This window comes from Hyla sarda, chromosome 3 (assembly GCF_029499605.1).
Source record: "Hyla sarda isolate aHylSar1 chromosome 3, aHylSar1.hap1, whole genome shotgun sequence".
In the NCBI taxonomy this organism is placed as follows: Eukaryota; Metazoa; Chordata; class Amphibia; order Anura; family Hylidae; genus Hyla; species Hyla sarda.
Genome location: NC_079191.1, coordinates 83,060,506 through 83,083,747, shown reverse-complemented (window position 1 = coordinate 83,083,747; position 23,242 = coordinate 83,060,506). Strand labels below are relative to the sequence as shown.

At 44.4% G+C, this 23,242-nt stretch overlaps 1 protein-coding gene across 6 annotated transcripts in view; it reads left to right on the top strand.

Annotated features, from left to right (window-relative positions):
• The window catches only part of TM4SF19 (transmembrane 4 L six family member 19), a 34,372-nt gene that overhangs the window by 6,806 nt on the left and 4,324 nt on the right, over positions 1 to 23,242 (top strand). For all 6 annotated transcript variants that reach the window (XM_056564446.1, XM_056564441.1, XM_056564445.1 and 3 more), the window contains 3 exons: positions 13,359 to 13,436; positions 19,575 to 19,738; positions 20,517 to 20,706. In XM_056564446.1, coding sequence (XP_056420421.1) covers positions 13,359 to 13,436; positions 19,575 to 19,738; positions 20,517 to 20,706 — 432 coding nt within the window. The remainder of the gene's footprint in view (positions 1 to 13,358; positions 13,437 to 19,574; positions 19,739 to 20,516; positions 20,707 to 23,242) is intronic.

Sequence of the window (23,242 nt, the reverse complement as noted above, 5' to 3'; positions counted from 1 at the left end):
CTACGGCAACCCACTTGGAGTAGTGGTCCACTATGGTGAGAGCATAAGTGTAATGTCCAATATTGCAAAAGAAAAGTTATGCCACCTATTCACACCTTGGTCTGTGTAATGCGTTTTTTGTGAGGGCTCTTCACTCACCAAATCACCATATGAATAAAGAACTGAACGCAACACACAATTCACTGCTTTTTCTTAACTTGCTTTAGTGAAAAATTTGAAATCCACAGTTCCATTTTCATAGATAGTAAAAAATGACATATCAAAAAATATATATCACCCAAGATGCACCTTCTCGGACACGCTAGACACTCTTCTTATAGCTGGAAGTTTTCAGCCCTCCGGCCGAAGATCCTTCCTCTCACGAAGGGGAACAGAGTGGAGCTTGCATCGACACTGATGACGTTTCAGAGGACACGCCTCCTTTTTCAAGTACTTGAAAAAGTCAGTGTCGATGCAAGCTCCACTCTGTTCCCCTTCGTGAGAGGAAGGATCTTCGGCCCGGAGGAAGCCCTGAGCATGGGCTGAAAACTTCCAGCTATAAGAAGAGTGTCTAGCTTGTCCGAGAAGGTGCACATTGGGTGATATATATTTTTTGATATGTCATTTTTTACTATCTATGAAAATGGAACTGTGGATTTAAAATTATTCACTAAAGCAAGTTAAGAAAAAGCAGTGAATTGTGTGTTGCGTTCAGTTCTTTATTCATATGGAGAGCATAAGTGTACCCATCTGGGTAGGAGACAACTTGACATGGTCTAGCGCGACCAACTGGTTAGGCCTTTCACTCTGGATGGAATGGAGGGGTGCTCTTGCATCTTTGAGCCCGTTCTTGGTGATGTTGCAGACGGCACCCTCACTCCACCATTTCTCAATGTCGCTCCGCATCCCAATCCAATAGAACCTCCGTCTGACAGTAGCCTTGGTTTTGTGGACTCCAAAGTGTCCCGACTGATCATGGTATGCATTGAGGACCATCACTGCGTCTCTTCGGGGAACCAGAATCTGATGAAGTCGATCACCAGAAACTGGATCAAAAGAATTTCGGTACAACAGTCCTTTGTGCACGAACAGTCGCTTCCTCTGTCGCCATAGACGTTTCAACTTGTAGTCACACTGGACCCGGTGTAGACGGGTTGGTACCTTTTTCATCAGAAGGTAGTCCATCTCTATATCTTCTCACTTGTCCTCGACAGGTGGTTCTTCACCGGGGGTCATCCGAGACAGTACATCGGCATTGACATTTGACTTGCCGCTTCTGAACTTGATGGTAAAGTTGTAGTTGGTCAATCTTGAGGCTCAACGCTGCTCGATAGCACCCAGTTTGGCAGTATTCAGATGGCCCAACGGGTTATTATCAGTGTAGATGGTGAATGGCATGGCAGTCAAGTAGTCTTTAAATTTTTCAGTTACGGCCCATACGAGGGGCGAGGAGTTCCAGCTTGAAGGAGCTGTAGTTGGCATTGTTCTTCTCTACTCCTGGCAGATTACAACTGGCATAGGCTATCACTCACTCTTGCCCTTCTTGAAATTTGGACAGGATAGCTCCCAGACCTTCAAAGCTGGCATTAGTATACAATCGGAATGGCTGACTGTAGTCTGTATACGCCAGAATGGGTGGTTCTGTCAACAGTTGTTTAAAGGAGTAGTCCAGTGGTGATTCAGTGGTGAGCAACTTATCCCCTATCCTAAGGATAGGGGATAAGTTGCAGATCGCGGGGGGTCCGACCGCTGGGGCCCCCTGCGATCTCCTGTACGGAGCCCCGACAGCCCACGGGAAGGGGGCGTGTCGACCTCCGCACGAGGCGGCGGCCGACACGCCCCCTCAATACAACTCTATGGCAGAGCCGAAGCGCTGCCTTCGGCAATCTCCGGCTCTGCCATAGAGATGTATTGAGGGGGCGTGTCGGCCGCCGCCTCGTGCGGGGGTCGACACCCGCTATCTCGGCGGAGAGCCGGGGCCCCGTACAGAGAGATCGCAGGGGGCCCCAGCGGTCGGACCCCCCGCGATCTCAAACTTATCCCCTATCCTTAGGATAGGGGATAAGTTTTTCACCACTGGACTACCCCTTTAAGAGCTCAGAACCAGGGATCGACCAATATAGTTTTTATAGGGCCGATACTTATAATCTGTGGAGGCTAGGGCCGATAGCCGATAACTTATACCGATATTCCGGTATAAGTTATTGACTATTTACCCCCCCCACACCGCTGCAGATCATTGATTTAAACCCACTGGTTAAGTCCAAGGTGGAGAAGTAAGCAGCCGACCCGAGGGCTGTAAGTGACTCTTCGATTCTTGGAAGGGGATAAGCGTCCTTATGTGTGACATTATTCAGTTTCCTGTAGTCAACACAAAAACGCATGGTCCCATCTTTCTTCTTGACCAAGACAAGGGGTGCTGCCCAGGGACTCTGACTCTTGGATGAAGTCAGCGTCCTTCTTGTCAACCAGCATCTTCTTAACGGTTTGATACAAGCCTGGCGTGACCGATGTTTTTCTTTGATAGGTGGTCTTTCGCCTGTCAGGGTCCTGTACTGGATCATGGGCGTGCATCCAAAGTCTGTGGGGTGTTTACTGAAAGCCTCGTGGTACCTCTTGACGACATTGATGACTCCACTGACTTGATCTTTCGGAGTGGACTCGTCTTGTTTATTTAGGCAATATAGCAGCAGCATCCGACTGATTGACTAACCTGATTGGGACTCTCCCGTTGGTAACTGTGACAAGGCTTCTCGCAGCTTGTACAAGGGGATGATTTTCCAGCTGCATAGGCTCCAGCAGGGCTTGATAGTGCTTGTTCCTTACTCCAGGACGTGCACGTCACCAGATGATGGTCTCTGTATTGTTCCGCTTGTAGGACTTTCAAGTGGTGCTGCGCAGCCCGCTGGCCTGAGCAGGACATGTAGGGGAGAGAGGCATGCAAGGAATCTTCTATCTCAGCAAAACAGTTTTTCATGATGTTCATCCCCAATATAAACTCAGCAGACACATTAGTCATAATCTCTTTCTGCCCTCTAAGTAAGTGCTCTCCCAACTGAATGATTGGCTCCCAATATCCATGTCTTGGTATTGGTTGCCCGTTACCCGCCACTACTCTCAGATCAACATAATCAGGCTCACACAATACACGAGTATCCCAATACTTATAGAAAATTTTTAAGGTATAGTAGACACTTGTGACCCTGTATCTATCAACACCTCTAACGGTACACCTTCCACAAAAATCTTTACATAAGGGCAAGAGGCGACATAACGTGATAGTCCTGACTTAGGGCGTTCAGGAGTTGTGACTGCTGGCTGTTTTCCTTGGGGCCGGTCCTTGACCCCAAAGGGAATTCCGTTTAAACCCCAGCAGTGCATTGTCCAGGTCTATTCCTCCTAGAATATCTAGTGGGTGAAGGAGCACAGTAACTGGGATTACATGGGGCAGGAGCAGAGGGGTGTTTCCCTAGGCAAGGATTGTTCACGGGAGCGGGGAGCAGGCTGGGTGGCGAGCTCCTGGACAACCTTAGTCAATTGTGCAATGTCTTGTTTAATACACTGTAGGTCTGAAGTCACTGTAGTGACTGACAGGGTTGCTTGGACTGTGGTGACTGGCAAAGTAGATGACACTGGGGCAGGGACAGGTGACGGTGGTGGTATAGGTCTGGCTACCGCCCCTAGTGGCTCTTGGATGAGTGTAAGGGGTGTAAAAACTTCCTCTAACTCAGTCCCAGACTCAATCACTTGTATAGGCAGTCACTTGAAAGCGAGGAATGGTATGTTGGGATTTTGGACCGCTAACATTCTCAGCTGGGCATTGTCCCACTTATTAAGAGCCCCATCAATAAATCTGCCCATTACCCCAGCTAGTAACACTCTGCAGTAATAACAGTCCCGTACACTTTTCTGGTGCAAACTTTTTCCCATTGACATGCAATTTTTCTCAGACACAATTCAGACTAGGGGAGAGGACTTGTGGCTTTGTGGCATATGGCACACACCCGAAACCTATTTGTGACGCCAAAAATTTGTGGTATGGCACAGGGTGCTAGGTGCAGTGTAAGGGGAAGATGGTGTTGCCCATGGGGTAATAGTCCAAGGCCAGGTTTAGGTTAACAGTAGTTTTTACTGAGGTAGACTGATGGTACAGTCTATACAGTTCGGCCAGGATCCCAGAGAGGTGACCAGTAACACAGGGGACCTCACAGCTTGCTGGGCTGACTTGACAGACTATAGGTGCAGGCCACACTGACTACAATTGACTTGACTTACTGACTTGTGGCTGCAATTTAGGTTGAGGCCTCCAGATGTGCTGGACACTGACCCTGAGACGTCTGGAGTGGACTGAACCTCAGAAGGAAAAGAATCACAAGAGGGCGATTGCAGCTCCTCCCTATCTTATAAAGGGGAGCTGTGCAAGGAGCACATAGGCTACCTGCGAGTCACCTGGTGCTCTCTGGGTAACAAACATATGACTTAAAACATGTGACAAACATTATCATGTGACTAACGTCAAAGGTCCTTTACACTTAATATACAACCTATTCACATTATGGGGGAACACTGATGGAGAGCCCTGAGGACGTACAGGGACTCAACCTGACAGTACTGGGACACAACAAAACAACACATTGTAGCTTTTTCAAGGTCATGATATTAACATCCTATGGTTATATATTAATGGAACCTGCATGCTCTGGGACTAATATAGACTGGTGTGATGTCCCAGTATGGGATATGGTCCCGTACAGTACTTAGGTCCTGTCAGGTTGAGTCCCTCTGTGTCCTAGGGGCCCCTCTGCAGTGTCTCCCCATAGTAATATATATTATGTATAGTGTTATGGATAAAGGACCTTTAAGGACCTTTGAGTTAGTCACATGATAATGTGTTCACATGATGTGTTTGTCACCTAGAGAGCATCAGCTAACCAGGTGACCTGTAGCTTGACCTATGGGCTTCTGGCTCAGCCCCCCTTTATAAGAGGGGGAGCCATTGCAATCTGCCTCTTTGCTCTTCCACCACTCTTAGATCCTGAGGCACAGTAAAGACCAGATGTCTCAGCGCTAGTGTCCAGCACATCTTGAGGCCTCAAGCCTAACCTACAGCCACATGCCAGTAAGTCAAGTCATCTATGTCTGCTGTAACTATTATAGTCAGCGTGGCTGTCCTAAAGTCTGTCAAAGTCACTACAAGTTCCAGCAAGCTGCGAGGTCCTTCTGTGTTACTGGCCACCTCTCTGGGATCCTGGCCTAGCTGTAAAAACTATTTCCATCTGTCTACCTCAGTAAAGCTACCGTTAACCCTAACTTGGTCTTGAACTATTATTACCCTGCCTAACCTTGGGATAGCGGTACTACCATTTGGGTGGTTACCAGGAAACCACTCCCTGATGTCACGAACATTTAGGGGTTAATAACATCTGTCCCTGGGCTACAGCCTCTGCCCCATACACCTCACCTTCACACCCTGTGGCTTACCACACTGGTATGGTTCTATGGGACTTTTATGAGATGATGGTCTATGTACTTTTTGTGGATCAATGATCTTTGGTGATGTGAAGATATTGTCATATGATGTTTTTATAATAATAATTGGAGATTTTCCTAGCTTTAGTAACAGAAAATATAGATTTTATAATGACAGGAGGGAATAATATGCTTATTCCAAATCTTTACTACTCATATAGCAGCCAACAAAACAATACAGATAAAGAGAAAAAAACTTTAACAGTACAACCAAACATGTTGTACAGGTAGCTAGCATCAATATCCAATCAGGTAACATGCAAGGTGATAAGTGTAGGTGAATCCCTGAATCTTCTCCTTTCTTTGATGTGAGACAAACAATAAGTCTGGAACTGGAACAAGCGAACAGTCACAGTCTGGTATGACAACAGTAGAACTTGAGATTTTCTAGTAGATGAACTTGAAGTAAATGGAGATTCGAAGAGATGTTCTCCTGGAGAATGAAGATACGGGAAGATCCGAAATGAAGGAATTAGTAGGCTATGAAAAGAAAACACAATATGTTAGGGTAGGGTTGATGGGAGGGATATTATTCGCCTCCTGTCGTTATAAAATCTATATTTTCCGTTACTAAAGCTAGGAAAATCTCCAATTTGATATCCGACTAGGAGGCTCATAATATGCTAGTTTAAAGCTTCAAATATTAGTTAAACAATAATATAAAATATAAATCATACAGATGATAAAGGAATAGGTCTAGATATTAGAGAATAGACATAGAGACATGAGGTTCAGGACGATAGTAAAAGGTTCTAAATGTAGATTCTGAAGACCAGTCTGCTGCCTTCAGGATATCTGATAGAGAGCCACCTGAGATAGCAGTTTTTGTAGACATGGGACTGCAAACGGAATGAGCACCAAAGAGATTGGTATCAATCCCGGCAAGAGCCATAGTAGATCTAATCCATCTAGCTAAAGTAGAGGAGTAAACGGGAAGATGAGGTCTACAGTATGATATGAGAAGTTGAGGAGAGGAGGAACGTAGGGAGGATGTTCTTCGTTCATAGGCTTGAAGGCAAGAAACTACGCATAAGTCCGGATGATCAGGAAAGCATGGATAGAAAACCGATTGAATAGAAGTCTTTGTGCGTCTACAAATTTCCAAACAGACTCCTTGAGGAGAAAAAGATCTGCGAGAAATATCAAGGGCGTGAACGTCAGAAATTCTCTTAATAGAGATGAGACATAAGAGCATGGTAAGTTTAAAGGAAAGGAATTTAAAGGGGTATTCCAGGCAAAAACTTTTTTTTATATATCAACTGGCTCCGAAAAGTTAAACAGATTTGTAAATTACTTCTATTAAAAAATCTTAATCCTTTCAATAGTTATTTGCTTCTGAAGTTTTCTGTCTAACGGGTCAATGATGATGTCACTTCCCGGGAGCTGTGCATGATGGGAGAATATCCCCATAGGAACTGCACAGCTCCCGGGACGTGAGTCATCAGTAAGCAGTTAAACAGAAAAAAACAACTCAACTTCAGAAGCTAATAACTATTGCAAGGATTAAGATTTTTTTTAATCAAAGTAATTTACAAATCTGTTTAACTTTCCGGAGCCAGTTGATATATAAAAAAAAGTTTTGGCCTGGAATACCCCTTTAAGGGAAAGAGAGTCATTATCTGACCAAGAAGAGAGAGACATCCCAAGTGGATTGGTATTTCGGTCTAGGAGGTCTTTTAAAACGGATGCCCTTAAGTAATTTACGCACTAATGGATGTTTGCCCACAGGAATGTCTTGATACAAAGAATGATGAGCAGAAATGGCAGACCGATAAAGGTTGATGGTACGATTTGCCTTACCGGAATCCAAAAGTTCAGATAAGAAATTCAGGATATGGGGAATAGATGCGTGTACGGGATCCAGGTGTCTTCCAAAGCACCAATTATCCCAAAACTTCCAAGCTGATCTGTAAGATTTTCTGGTACCTGGAGACCAGGTTTCAGCAAGGATGTCTTTAGCCGATTGTGAAAGTCCGATATCAACTGAGGGTTGCCCGAGATTAACCAAGCTATCAGGGACATAGAATTCGAGAGAATAAGAGGATGAGACTTGGAATTGGGGTCTAACAGAATCTGAGGAAAAGAAGGGAGGATTCTTGGAACATCTATTGCCATGCTCAGAAGTTGAGGGAACCATGTCTGAGCAGGCCACCAAGGAGTGATGAGAATCAGAGTGGTTTGAAGAGAACTCGATTGAAGAAGTACTCTGGAAATCATCAGAAAAGGAGAGAAAGTGTAGAGAATGCCCGGAGACCAAGTTTGGAGGAAAGCGTCCTGGGCTAGAGCTTCCGGATCTGGGCGCCAGCTGTAAAACATTGGGACTTGGTGATTGAGACGGGATGCAAAAAGATCTATGGTTACAGGGCCCCAGAGATTGTTGATGTGTTGAAAATTGGACTTGTCCAACATCCAATCGCTGGAGTCCACTAGATAACGGTTATTCCAATCCGCTATCTCGTTGTAAAGGCCTGGAAGGTATTCTGATTTTAAGGTTATGTTCCTGGCTAAGCAAAAATTCCACAACTGGGTGGCTATATCTGATAGAACTTTGGAACCCGTGCCACCTAAGCGATTGATATATTGGACTGCTGGGATGTTGTCCATACGAATCAATATACAACAATGCGATCTGAATTTTGCAAAACTCTTTAGAGCGAAGAAACCTGCCAAAAGTTCCAGGCAATTGATGTGAAGAAACGACTCTTCGTCTGACCAATTGCCTCCTGTTGATGCAGAGCCGCATCGAGCGCCCCAGCCTAGAAGGCTGGCGTCTGACTCTATGATCAGGTCTGGTCTGCAATTGAAGATGGCTTTCCCGTTCCAAACTTGATATGTTGAAGCCACCAATGTAGTTCCTCCTCTGCTTCTAGAGAGAGTGGAATTTTGTCTGAGTAAGACATGCCTTTATTAAGGTAATGAGATTTTAATCTCTGAAGAGCCCTGTAATGTAGGGGGGCAGGGAAAATAGCTTGGATAGAAGCAGAGAGAAGGCCAACTAGTCTCGCAATCATTCTCAAGGATACTACACGTTTGAAAAGGATAGATCAAATTTCCTTCTTGATCGTATAAAGTTTCTGAAGAGGAAGACTGAGAGTGGAAGCACGAGTGTCTATCATAAATCCCAGAAATTCTAGATTCCTTGAAGGACGAAGGATATACTTCTTTGTGTTGATGGAAAAACCTAGATTGGTAAGTAAGCAGATTGTCCAGTCTAGATGACGGAGAAGGGTATGGGACGATTGAGCCATAATGAGGATGTCGTCCAAGTATATGATCAGACGGACACCCCGACTCCTGAGGATGGAAACTACTGGTTTCAAGGGGCTGAGGATAAGCCGAAAGGAATGCATGTGAATTGCCAAGTGGTTCCCTCCCAAATGAATTGGAGATATTGCTGGTGGGAAGAATGAATAGGGACTGTAAGATATGCATCTTTCAGATCCACTTTCACCAACCAGTCTTGTTCCAAAAGCAAATCTCTGAGAAGATGGATGCCCTCCATCTTGAAATGTTGGTAGAGGACAAATTTGTTGAGATATCGGAGGTTGATAACTGGTCTGTGACCTCCGTCTTTTTTCTTCACTAAGAAGATATTGCTTATAAAGCCTTGAGAAAGAGGAGGGGATTGGATGATAGCCCCTTTGTGTATTAGTTCCTTGATCTCTTGAGAGATCAGAAGAAAGTCTTGATTGGAAAATTGAATCTGATGAGGTAGAGAAAATTGGATTGGAGGGGATATGAACTCTATCAGATATCCTGATATCGCCTGCAGGACCCATGCGTCTGATGTTATTGAAGCCCAGATGGGGAAAAAATGTTGGAGACGACCTCCAACAGGAAGATGGGTAAAACGTTCGGTCTGGAAACTTACATGAAGATGGTCTTGATTTTGAAAATCCTAGTTGTCCGTGGGAACGCCATGGCCGACCTCTTGAGGGGAAGAAGGGAATTGGATTCGGTTGGAAGGTGGGAGGATTGTATGAACTTCTGTCAGATTGGAAGGAGCCTCTAAAGGATTGTCTATTGGAATATGGGCGGCCGGGAAAACAGCCCCTGCTTCTCCCAGCCTTGCCAAAAATTCTCTGGGAAAATACTTTCTTTAAAGAACTTTGGGCCTTGTCCAGCGAAGTGAAGATGTCCACATATTTGCCGATTTCTTTAATGGCACTATCACCAAATAGGAATCCTTCATTAGACGGTTCGGACTCAGAGGTGGCTAAATAGGATAACTGAGGATCAATCATCATGAGTAGGGTCTTTTTCCTTTCGGCACAGAGAGATGCGTAGCATTGCCAAAAAGACATATGGCTCTCTGGAGCCAGCCCCTCATAACCTCAGTATCTAAAGTAGTACCAGAGGCGAAAGAGTGTTCAACAATTTCAAACATATATGTCAGTGGACCTAATAAATCTAGTAATTTGTCCTGACATATGCGTAAGGATTTATCTAGACCTTTTTTGGGATGTTTTCCCGTTTTCATCATATATTTCACCAATACTGGATCTATTTCAGGTGTAGCTGTGGCTTTTAAAGGTAATGTGAGTCTGGGGCATTCCGCCTTGAGTTTGTTTCTGGAAGCCCTATCTAAGGGCTTTTTTACCCAGAGAGCTACATATTTAGCTACAATAGGTTGGGGAACCCATTCTCCTGATCTGGGGTGAGATATTAGATCAGGGTCGAACAAAAGATTCCCTTTACAGTCAAGAACAATAGCATTTGATTTGGAGGGTTCAGTAGAACCATGTATGTCAGATATCTCACCCTCATCTACCTCTGAGTCTTGAGAATATTCTTCACATTCATCATCATTATAATCTTCCTCCTCAGAGGAATTGGATGAAAGAACGGTATATGAGTCCGGTTTTGCTCTGGACGGAGCTTTTCTAGCCCTTTTTAATTTATTCACCTCAAGGGCTGAGGGTCTGTGGTGAGAGTTATCATCAGCTATCACTTGTACACTGGGGTTAGCAGTGTTATCGGATGCATTTTGACCCACCCCTAATTTAGGGGGTGTAGGGTCCTCTTTGCAATGGTGTCTTTTTGGGGATTTTTTCCCGGGTTTCTTATGGCCTCTGGCCAGCTTAGACACGGAATCATCTGCTGACCAGAATATATCTGAGGGTGTAGTAGGGGGAGGAGCGGGATTATTAATCATGGCAAGGGACATAGATTTTGAAATGGTATCTTGAAAAGTCCCTATGGCTGATTATAGAGCTAATTGTACAGATTGGTCCACTAATTTTTGAATGTGACTAGGGTCAGTAGATTCCTGTTCATTAGTGGGAGCAGACATATTGGTTGGTATAGAGATTATATATGGAAACCTGCAATATAATATATATATATATATATATATATATATATATATATATATGAAATGAGTGTTGAGGGTAATAATAATAAGAGGATAATGTAAGAAAGAAAATGGAAAAAAATGTTTATTTAAAGACTCCTTGAGAGAGGAGCGAGAGTAAGGAGAAACACTGGGGACAATGACCGCGGGAGCGGGATCTTGTGAGGAGCGAGAGGACGCGCGCGCACACGTCTGGTAGGATATACAATGGCGGCGGAGCAGCGGAGAGAGAGAGAGAGCGCGAGCCCGGGAATGGAACAGAATGGTAGGAGACAGCGGGACCGAAGTATTAAGAAAATACGTTAAAATTGAGAAATAAGATAAAGCAAGGGGAAGAGAAAACAGGGGGGGGGGGATATAGAGTTGAAGGAGAGTATATGTATACAAACAACGGAGAAAAGGGGGAAAAAACAGGAATATATATATGTAAAAGAATATATAAATTCTGGCAAGAACAATATACAATAGTGGGGAGATATATATATTTTAGGTAGAAAGAATATAGGTGAAACGATATTTATTATAGGAAAAAGATATGTGAGGTAAAATCACAGAGAAAATGTACTTAACTCTCCTGACGAGCAGCAAAGAAAGGAGAAGATTCAGGGATTCACCTACACTTATCACCTTGCATGTTACCTGATTGGATATTGATGCTAGCTACCTGTACAGCATGTTTGGTTGTACTGTTAAAGTTTTTTTTCTCTTTATCTGTATTGTTTTGTTGGCTGCTATATGAGTAGTAAAGATTTGGAATAAGCATATTATGAGCTTCCTAGTCGGATATAAAATCCACAATATGCATGAATTTTAGTGTCCATGCATTTTTTTTCTGATACTTAGTGTGTGGCTGGAGGAGGCTTGGTGAAAAAGGAGCTGAATATTTTAGGAGGTTTGAGAAATGTCGTGTTATATGAATTGATCTGTGATCAGCTTATCGCCCAGGCAAATAATTCAATCTACAGCTTCTCTTTAAATCTAAACATCTCATAATAACAGAATAGAAACACAAACCCTGTGTAGTCTGATATTGCAGACATATTCCCTTATATCTATCCCTTATGTGAGTGGTCTTAAAAGTGGGGAACTCCAGATGTTGCAAAACTACAACTCCCATAATACTGCCCTATGTCTTACATACTGTATATTTGGTAAATTAGCAGGAAGTAGGGGGACAGGTGCATATCAAAATGAGTCACAAATACATTAATATGTGTATGATTTACTACGATCATTGATTCAAGCTACACATGTTTTGTTTGGACCTGTGGCAGACTGGCTTCTACTTGGAGTGCAATGGTCTTATTTAGGAGGTACTATATATATATATATATATATATATATATATATATATATATATATATGTATATATATATATATATATATATATAAATGAGGTACTTTGACCAAATTTTTATTCATCCTATATGCCTGAGCTGCCACCATTAAAATAACATACTTTAACTTACTTTCTTACTTACTTTTTAACTTAGCTTCCCTTTTGGGGCCGATATCACTCTCCCGTCCTCTGGTGCCCTCTTCTGCCATTTGGGGCTTGACATGTCACACTGCGCTCAGTTGATCTCCGGCCACAGCGATGTCCCGCCTCGGCTGAGCAGCAGTGTGATATAACAGGCCCAGGCACCAGCACAAAGGCCGGGTCTGTTACTTGACACTGCTGCTCAGCATATCACCAGCTAAAGTGGGATATCGCTGTGGCCGGCGATTAGCTGAGCGCAGTGTGACATGTCCAGCCCCAAGTGCCAAAAGAAGACCAGGACCAGTGCACAGAAGAACGATAAGGTTGACATCGGGGAAGCAGCGGAAGGTAAGTTTATTATTTACATGGTGGCAGCCCTGGCATATAGGATGAATAAAACATTTGTCGGGAGTACCCTTTTAACACCCTGATGAACTTGATTGAGTGGGTCAATGCCTACCATACATTACATTTTATAGAGTTCTGGATATGTATACACGAATAGGAGCTCTCCAAAGAAATTTGAAAAAATCTTGAAAAACCAGCCATCACACTAGCTGATACTGTGCAGCAGGTTTCCTGCCTTTTGGCTGAACTAGATAGAGTATTACCAGTTGGTTTTCACTGCCTTTTTAATAGTTTTGTGTGTGTTTTGTCTTGTTGGACAACTGTTGGATGTTTGGAGTGTGTGTGGTTGTATGGTGATCTTATTCTATATCAATACTCCTTCTGTCCTGATGCCATGATATTTTTTTCCATTTACTTATGAATTCCTCCTGTGACGGTTTGCAGAAAACTGCAAAAATTAACCCTTTTTTTTTTTTTAAGTCTCTCTGTTTAGGAAAAGAAAAGGATGACATTTGTTTATGTACTGTATGTGGTCTTGTAGTTTACCCCAATACACTTTTTAATCTCAGAAATCTACTCTACTTTGGAAGAACAGATCTTTGTACATTAGAATGAATCTCTTGACAATATATCTTATGCAGTAAAGAATAATTTAAATGTCACTTCTAGGTCCTTCTGGCCAGTATACAAATCACAACCACTGGGTTTAAAGTAAGAAGACTGTCTTGCTGTGGACCTCGCTGTGATGTAAGTGGAAGAGGATGTATTTATATCATATGAGGCACTTTGTTACTTCCTACCATGTCATTGCTTTAACCCCTTAAAGGTTTTTTTGCACTTATGTTTTTTCCTCCTCACCTTCTAATTATCATAACTTTTTGTTTTCGACCTACAGACCTATATGAGGGCTTGATTTTTGTGCCACCAATTTTACTTTGTAATGACATTACTCATTTCACCACAAAATCTACAGGGAAACAACAACAAAAAATTATTTGTGGGACAAAAAAAAATTTTTTTTTGCATCTTTTGGGTGCTTCCATTTCTACATCATGCACTTTTTATTCTGTAGGTCCATACAATTAAAATTATACCCAACTTATATTTGGTTTGATTTTGTTTTACTTCTTTTAAAAACATAACTTTTTGTATGAAGATTAGCACATTTAAAATTGTCCTCTTCTGACACCCATAGCTTTTTTGTTTTTCCGTATATGGAGATGTCTAAGGGCTCATTTTTTGCACCGTGATCTGTAGTTTTTATCGGTACCATTTTTGTTTTGATGGGACTTTTTGATCATTTTTTAAATACATTTTTCTAGTGTATACAAAGTGATTTGGGTATATTTTTACATATATGCCATTGACCATGTTTAATTAACATTATATTTTGATAGTTCGGACATTTATGCACGTGGCAATACCACATATGTTTATCTTTATTTTTGTTTAATTTTTTTTTTTAAACGGAAAAGGAGGGTGATTCAAACTTATATTAGGGAAAAGGTTAATTCACATTTCTTTACTTTTTTTGTTTTTGTACAATCTTTTAGTTCCCATAGCACAGTTTTGATCAGTGTTATCGGTGCTTCATTGCTCCAGCCTGCCATGGCTGACTGGAGCTTCAGAGCACCAATTTGACAGCGAGGAGGCAGGTAAGGGCCCTCCCGCCATCCCCTAAGCTGATCAGGACATCGTGATTTCACCACAATTGTCCCGTTCAGCTTCACTGAGCTGCTGGGATTGTTTTTTTTTATATTTCAGACACCGCAATCAGCTTTGATCGTGGCGTCTAAGGGGTTAATGCTGGGCATCACCACAATCGATGCTGTCCGGCATTAGACAAGGGTCCCCTGAGCAAGCTTCATAAAAGGGGAGCAAGCCTTCAGGGGTCCTTAAGGGGTTATTTGTTACATTTAAAAAATGCAGTCTAATCTGCAGGCATTATGACATAATGTAGGGAGCTGAACAGACTGATATAGTTTTGTGGGAAAAGTTCCAGAATAATTTGTCATTTATTCGTGTAAATCTCCGGTCATTTTCAGCTACGTAGTCAAGTGGGCGGTCTTACTCAGTGACTGACGAATTTCTAAAAGCACAGTTATACACAGATAACACAGTCAGTCAATTGGACCGTCAACTTGACTACATAGCCCAGAATATGTTGAGGTTAATATGAAGAAATGTACTAAAAATCCTAAAAAATTATCCTAAAACGTTTCCCATTTTCCCACAGCTCCTCCTGCTGTGAAACCTGGTGCTTGCAGTTTGGACTATATTTTTAATGTATCAGGTTCTCTTTAAAATAAAGAATCATGATTATTTATAGATTGACAATAGAAGAAAATGCAGATAGCACAGGAAAAAAATAACCAGGCAGAGTTTACCAGATGAATGGTAATGGATACACAAGTTTATTGTTTATTGGTAATGGATACAACAGTTTATTGTTGGTGCTCGCCTTCATTTACATCGGCCATTTATGGAAATTGCTATGATAATCGGGTAGTGTGAGCAGTAAGCAAAACAAAGGCAAGAAATGACTTAATTGGTTAAGGGTCCTTTTACATGGGCAGATTATTACCTATAATAGAAGGTCGATTGATACTCATTTTTTTATGCACAAAGCAACCACTGGAAAGAGGTTGGTTAAACGAATGATTGTTCTTGCAACTGTTTGTTCAAACCCTCCCGCTCATAGGCAATCAATGTTCCCTTTTTGCACAGAGAGATGTGCTTCCGACAATAATAATCATGTTAACAATAAATGGGCACTGTAATTAGCAAAAACTATTCATATAATGTAGATAAAAACATAACATATGTATATTTTTAATATACATTTATAAAAAAAATGTGTAACTTAAAAAAAAATGCAGTCTTGTCCATGCAGCTAGGGAGCAGGACTCTGTGCACAGAGGACAAGCAGGGCTCTGTACACTGAGGACAAGCAGGGTTCTGTACACTGAGGACAAGCAGGGCTCTGTGCAATAAGGACAAGCAGTGCTCTGTACACTGAGGACAAGCAGGGCTCTGTACACTGAGGAGGACAAGCAGGGCTCTGTACACTGAGGAGGACAAGCAGGGCTCTGTATCCTGAGGACAAGCAGAGCTCTGTATCCTGAGGACAAGCAGGGCTCTGTGCAATGAGGACAAGCAGGGCTCTGTGCAATGAGGACAAGCATGGCTCTGTACACTGAGGATAAGCAGGGCTCTGTACACTGAGGACAAGCAGGGCTCTGTACACTGAGAGCAAGCACGGCTCTGTGCAGTGAAGACAAGCAGGGCTCTGTACACTAAGGACAAGCAGGGCTCTGTACACTGAGGACAAGCAGGGCTCTGTACAGTGAGGACAAGCAGGGCTCTGTACAGTGAGGACAAGCAGGGCTCTGTACACTGAGGACAAGCAGGGCTCTGTGCACTGAGGACAAGCATGGCTCTGTACACTGAGGACAAGCAGGGCTCTGTACAGTGAGGACAAGCAGGGCTCTGTACACTGAGGACAAGCAGGTCTCTGTACACTGAGGACAAGCAGGGCTCTGTACAGTGAGGACAAGCAGGGCCCTGTACACTGGGGGACAAGCAGGGCTCTGTACACTGAGGGCAAGCAGGGCTCTGCACACTGAGGACAAGCAGGGCTCTGCGCATTGAGGACAAGCAGGGCTCTGTACACTGAGGACAAGCAGGGCTCTGTACACTGAGGACAAGCAGGGCTCTGTACACTGAGGAGGACAAGCAGGGCTCTGTACACTGAGGACAAGCAGGGGTCTGTATCCTGAGGACAAGCAGGGCTCTGTACACTGAGGACAAGCAGGGCTCTGTGCAATGAGGACAAGCAGGGCTCTGTACACTGAGGACAAGCAGGGCTTTGTACACTGAGGACAAGCAGGGCTCTGCACACTGGGAACAAGCAGGGCTCTGCGCAGTGAGGACACGCAGGGCTCTGTACACTGAGGACAAGCAGGGCTCTGTACACTGAGAACAAGCAGGGCTCTGTACACTGAGGACAAGCAGGGCTCTGTACAGTGAGGACAAGCAGGGCTCTGTGCACTGAGGACAAGCAGGGCTCTGTACACTGAGGACAAGCAGGGTTCTGTACAGTGAGGACAAGCAGGGCTCTGTACAGTGAGGACAAGCAGGGCTCTGTACACTGAGGACAAGCAGGGCTCTGCGCAGTGAGAACAAGCAGGGCTCTGTATACTGAGGACAAGCAGGGCTCTGTACAATGAGGACAAGCAGGACTCTGTGCAGTGAGGACAAGCAGGGCTCTGTACACTGAGGACAAGCAGGGCTCTGTGCATTGAGGACAAGCAGGGCTCTGTACACTGAGGACAAGCAGGGCTCTGTACACTGAGGAGGACAAGCAGGGCTCTGTACACTGAGGACAAGCAGGGGTCTGTATCCTGAGGACAAGCAGGGCTCTGTACACTGAAGACAAGCAGGGCTCTGTGCAATGAGGACAAGCAGGGCTCTGTACACTGAGGACAAGCAGGGCTTTGTACACTGATGACAAGGAGGGCTCTGTACACTGAGGACAAGCAGGGCTCTGCACACTGGGAACAAGCAGGGCTCTGCGCAGTGAGGACACGCAGGGCTCTGTACACTGAGGACAAGCAGGGCTCTGTACACTGAGGACAAGCAGGGCTCTGTACACTGAGGACAAGCAGGGCTCTGTACAGTGAGGACAAGCAGGGCTCTGTGCACTGAGGACAAGCAGGGCTCTGTACATTGAGGACAAGCAGGGCTCTGTACAGTGAGGCCAAGCAGGACTCTGTACACTGAGGACAAGCAGGGCTCTGCGCAGTGAGAACAAGCAGGGCTCTGTATACTGAGGACAAGCAGGGCTCTGTACAATGAGGACAAGCAGGACTCTGTGCAGTGAGGACAAGCAGGGCTCTGTACACTGAGGACAAGCAGGGCTCTATACACTGATGGCAAGCAGGGCTCTGTACACTGAGGACAAGCAGGGCTCTGTGCACTGAGGACAAGCAGGGCTCTGTACAGTGAGGACAAGCAGGGCTCTGTACAGTGAAGACAAGCAGGGCTCTGTACACTGAGGACAAGCAGGGCTCTGTACACTGAGGACAAGCAGGGCTCTGTACACTGAGGACAAGCAGGGCTCTGTGCAGTGTGGACAAGCAGGGCTCTGTGCAGTGAGGACAAGCAGGGCTCTGTGCACTGAGGACAAGCAGGGCCCTGTACACTGGGGGACAAGCAGGGCTCTGTACACTGAGGGCAAGCAGGGCTCTGTACACTGAGGACAAGCAGGGCTCTGTGCAATGAGGACAAGCAGGGCTCTGTACACTGAGGAGGACAAGCAGGGCTCTGTACACTGAGGACAAGCAGGGGTCTGTATCCTGAGGACAAGCAGGGCTCTGTACACTGAGGACAAACAGGGCTCTGTGCAATGAGGACAAGCAGGGCTCTGTACACTAAGGACAAGCAGGGCTTTGTACACTGAGGACAAGGAGGGCTCTGTACACTGAGGACAAGCAGGGCTCTGCACACTGGGAACAAGCAGGGCTCTGTGCAGTGAGGACAAACAGGGCTCTGTACAATGAGGACAAGCAGGGCTTTGTACACTGAGGACAAGGAGGGCTCTGTACACTGGGAACAAGCAGGGCCCTGTGCAGTGAGGACAAGCAGGGCTCTGTACACTGAGGACAAGCAGGGCTCTGTACACTGAGGACAAGCAGGGCTCTGTACACTGAGGACAAGCAGGGCTCTGTACAGTGAGGACAAGCAGGGCTCTGTGCACTGAGGACAAGCAGGGCTCTGTACACTGAGGACAAGCAGGGCTCTGTACACTGAGGACAAGCAGGGCTCTGTGCACTGAGGACAAGCAGGGCTCTGTGCAGTGAGGACAAGCAGGGCTCTGTACAGTGAGGACAAGCAGGGCTCTGTGCATTGAGGACAAGCAGGGCTCTGTACACTGAGGACAAGCAGGGCTCTGTACACTGAGGACAAGCAGGGCTCTGTACACTGAGGACAAGCAGGGCTCTGCACACTGGGAACAAGCAGGGCTCTGTGCAGTGAGGACAAACAGGGCTCTGTACAATGAGGACAAGCAGGGCTTTGTACACTGAGGACAAGGAGGGCTCTGTACACTGGGAACAAGCAGGGCCCTGTGCAGTGAGGACAAGCAGGGCTCTGTACACTGAGGACAAGCAGGGCTCTGTACACTGAGGACAAGCAGGGCTCTGTACACTGAGGACAAGCAGGGCTCTGTACACTGAGGACAAGCAGGGCTCTGTACAGTGAGGACAAGCAGGGCTCTGTGCACTGAGGACAAGCAGGGCTCTGTACACTGAGGACAAGCAGGGCTCTGTACACTGAGGACAAGCAGGGCTCTGTGCACTGAGGACAAGCAGGGCTCTGTGCAGTGAGGACAAGCAGGGCTCTGTACAGTGAGGACAAGCAGGGCTCTGTGCACTGAGGACAAGCAGGGCTCTGTACACTGAGGACAAGCAGGGCTCTGTACACTGAGGACAAGCAGGGCTCTGTACAGTGAGGACAAGCAGGGCTCTGTGCAGTGAAGCTCTGTGACACGCTCCTGGCTCACACATTAGGATGATTGACAAATCAGGAGCCAGCACATGGCCCTGCCTGTCCCCCCACACTTCATGTATATTGTCTCGGCACAGAGACACACACAGGCAATAACTGCAGTGACAGTATTTTTTACCCACAAATATAGACATTTTTTAACCAATGTATATTACAAATATACATATAATGTTATTCTCTACATTATATAATACATTTTTGCAAATGACAGGTACACTTTAAAGATACGAACAGTCACCAAACAATGGAATATTTAACCATTGCCTGATGTTTATAGATACCATAAGAAAAGTTTATGACTTTATTATACTCTTTTAGATGTTCCTGTCGGGTGTCTCCTCCTTTGTGGCTTTACTTGGAGCTACAATCTCTCTTTTAGTCTCGGTGGCTGGGTTATTCAGTGGCCCCTACTGCTTGCTTCAAGAGAATGATGGAGCAGCACAGAAATGGGACTATCCTAAACATAATATCTTCAACAATAGGTACAGTAAGTTGCCCTAAGTTGCATTTTGTTAATATACGGGACTGGAATCTGTGCAATACGTGTGCAAAAGTTGTGTGACTGTCATGTCCTGGACGTACCCCTTACTTATAGCACCAATACAATATAGTAAAGAACGAATATAATACTTATTAGAAGTCTGGGCTACATTTTGCATTACACGCTTATAAACACTGACTATGTAGGTTTCTTGTATATTGAAGAATGTCTGTGGAAAAGCAATTGGGATATAAAAAAAAAATGGCATGTCCTAGATCAAGATTTATTGCAATTAAAAAATAAAATAAAAGGTGGCAACCTTATTTAGAATAATATAGTTTTCTTCTTCCTAGTTTATGATCTAGTACTATTTATTTTAAAGGGGTACTCCACTGCCCTAGCTTTTGGAACATTTTGTTCCGAACGCTGGGTGCGGGCTGCAGGGGCGTCGTGATGTCACAGCCATGCCCCTTGTGATGTCACGCCATGCCCCCTCAATGCTAGTCTATTGGAGGGGGCGTGGCGGCTGCCACGCCCCCTCCCATAGACTTGCATTGAGGGTGGAATCGCGTGATGTCACGAGGACTGTGGTCGTGATGTCACAACCCCCCGCAGCCCGCACTCAGCGTTCGGAACAAAATGTTCCAAACGCTGGAGCAGTGTAGTACCCCTTTAAGGGGGCAGCAGCTTAGTGTCTACGGCGTCTTTTAAAGTTAGCTTTTTATATGAAAGTAATATTGATGGGGATTTAATAAAACCCCTTCCCTTCTGCCTTCTAGCTCGGTGGTCATGGTTCCAGACATGTCCTCCTGGAGTGGTGCCTGTATAGAACCTCCTTACATTGAGACCTGGCATTCCAGTTTCTTCATTCTCATGTCCATGAGCAACATTTTACAGATCATGTTGTGTCTCTCGCAGATTGTTAATGTCATTTTTGGAGTGCTGTGTGGACATTGTGACCAGAAAAAAGTAAGTGAACTAAAATACTTCTGAAAGAGGACCTGTGGTCAACCCCAAAAATATTTTGACAATTCAGGGAATCATTTTAATAATAATCCTCAGGTAATGGGCGGGGTCTGAATGTTTTACATTGAGCAGTGTGTAATGCCTAATACACACCCATGACTATATAATCCCTCCCATCACCTCATTTTACTCCCATTATTATAACTGAAGAGGACTGTGCCCAATCCCCAAAAAATTAGATTGCTTTATCATTAAATAGCTTAGGACGTCCTGATCACACACTTTTTACAGTTTCCTGACCCACCCTTCTGTTACCAAGATATATGGATTTATAATTGTCTGACAATTCAGGGAGTTAGTCAGATGGAAGCCAGAAAAAAACTTTTTTTTTTATATATCAACTGGCTCCAGAAAGTTAAACAGGTTTGTAAATTACTTCAATTAAAAAATCTTAATCCTTTCAATAATTATCAGCTGCTGAAGTTGAGTTGTTGTTTTCTGTCTGGCAACAGTGCTCTCTGCTGACATCTCTGCATGTCTCGGGAACTGCACAGAGTAGAAGAGGTTTGCTATGGGGATTTGATTCTAAATTGGGCGGTTCCAGAGACACGTGTCATCAGAGAGCACTTAGACAGAAAAGAGCAACTCAACTTCATCAGCTCATAAGTACTGAAAGGATTAAGATGATTTAATATAAGTAATTTACAAGTCTGCAGAAACAAAGAGATAGTATGCACTCACCGCTGGTAAGCTGCTACGGGCTCCGAGTCCGGGGTCACCACGGCATGAATGGAGACGATAAGGGGCGCTCTGAGCGCCCCTTATCGTCTCCATTCATGACGTGGTGATCCCGGACTTGGAGCCCGTAGCAGCTTACCAGCGGTGAGTGCATACTATCTCTTTGTTTCTGCATATATTGACACTTTACCTAGTGTGTGCACCCCGCAGGTGCTGCGTATATGCTGAAGTGAGTCCGGACGCTCCCAACAGTTACCTTGCGGTATTGTATGTTTGCCTTCCCCATTTATTTGGTTTGCTATCTGGTGTGCTCTCTCCTTCTTGGATTTTCTAATTTACAAGTCTATTTAACTTTCTGGAGCTAGTTGATATATATATATATATATATATATATATATATATATATATAGTATACAAGAAGAGGATTGCAGCAGCACACATTGGTAAAAAAATTGAGGCTCTTAGCACACTTTTTGATCAAAACGTGTCCCCCATCCACCACGGGGAGGTGGTCTCATTTAGGATGGGACCCTAGCACAAATTCTGACCCTAACGCTCAAATATCCACTCACTTCTGCTGGGCATATAGCCTCTGACTGGGTGACATGCTGGATCCATAAACAATTTAAAACTCCACCTGTGAAAAAGGGGGAGGGGTGCACTGCTAAAGAGGGTGCCATTTCCCCCTGAGTTGTACAAACAAGCAAAAAGAAAAATAGCCAGCACAACAACCTAATACACGGGTGCGCACTGCCATGGCAGATACAGAGTATACAAAAAGAGGATTGCAGCAGCACACATCGGTCATAAAATTGAGGCTCTTAGCGCACTTTTTGATCAAAACGTGTCCCCCATCCACCATGGGGTGGTGGCCTCATTTAGGATGGGACCCTAGCACAAATTCTGAGCCTAACACTCATATATATATATATATATATATATATATATATAAACTTTCCTGGATAACCCCTTTAATTTTAATAATGGGAGTGAATATCAGTTGATGGGCGGGATTAAACAATCAGGGGTGAGTGCATCCTTTACACTCTCACCATATACTGCTATTTGACTATATGAGTAAGGAAGCTGCTTGTGTCAGAAACAGATCCCATACATCTTTTTAATGATAGATTTTCTTATTAAATGACTGAAGGCTGCTGTGCTTTATCCAGGTGCTGGAATAAATGGGAATAATGCTGCTAAACTAACATAACTTTTAGTTTTTCTCTGACAAATTTTTGATACATGAAAACCCCAGAAATTCAGTTTTTCATCAAACCGGCCATATACTGTGTTATTTAGAGAAGTTTTGAATGAGCATGAAATTTAAAGGGGTACTCTGTTGGAAAAAATCTTAAGGACATGAATGGAGGGGCGTTGTGTGACATCACAAACGCGGAAGCTTACGTGTTCCGGACACCGCTGCTGCCGGCCCGGAGATCGCGGCAGTCCCCAGCAGCGGGACACCCCTTATCAGACATCTCATCGTACCCCTTTAAAGATTTTTTCAAGGATAAAAAAAAAAAAATTTTGCTCATGCCCTTCCATGACGCTATGTACATAGTTCCCGTGACCATGCAGCCAATCACAGGCCTCAGTATTCACATTCTGTACAAAAAACAAGAGACAATGGAGGCAGCATCATGTGACAAAATGTAGGGGCACCAAACACAGGTAAGGACCCCGGACTGATTTATTGGTGAGGATGTTTTTTGTTTCTGATAAGGGCTCCATTCACACGAACTTAGCTGCATATTTTTTGCAGCTGATTGCAGCTGAGGTCGATGGGTAGCGAAATCAG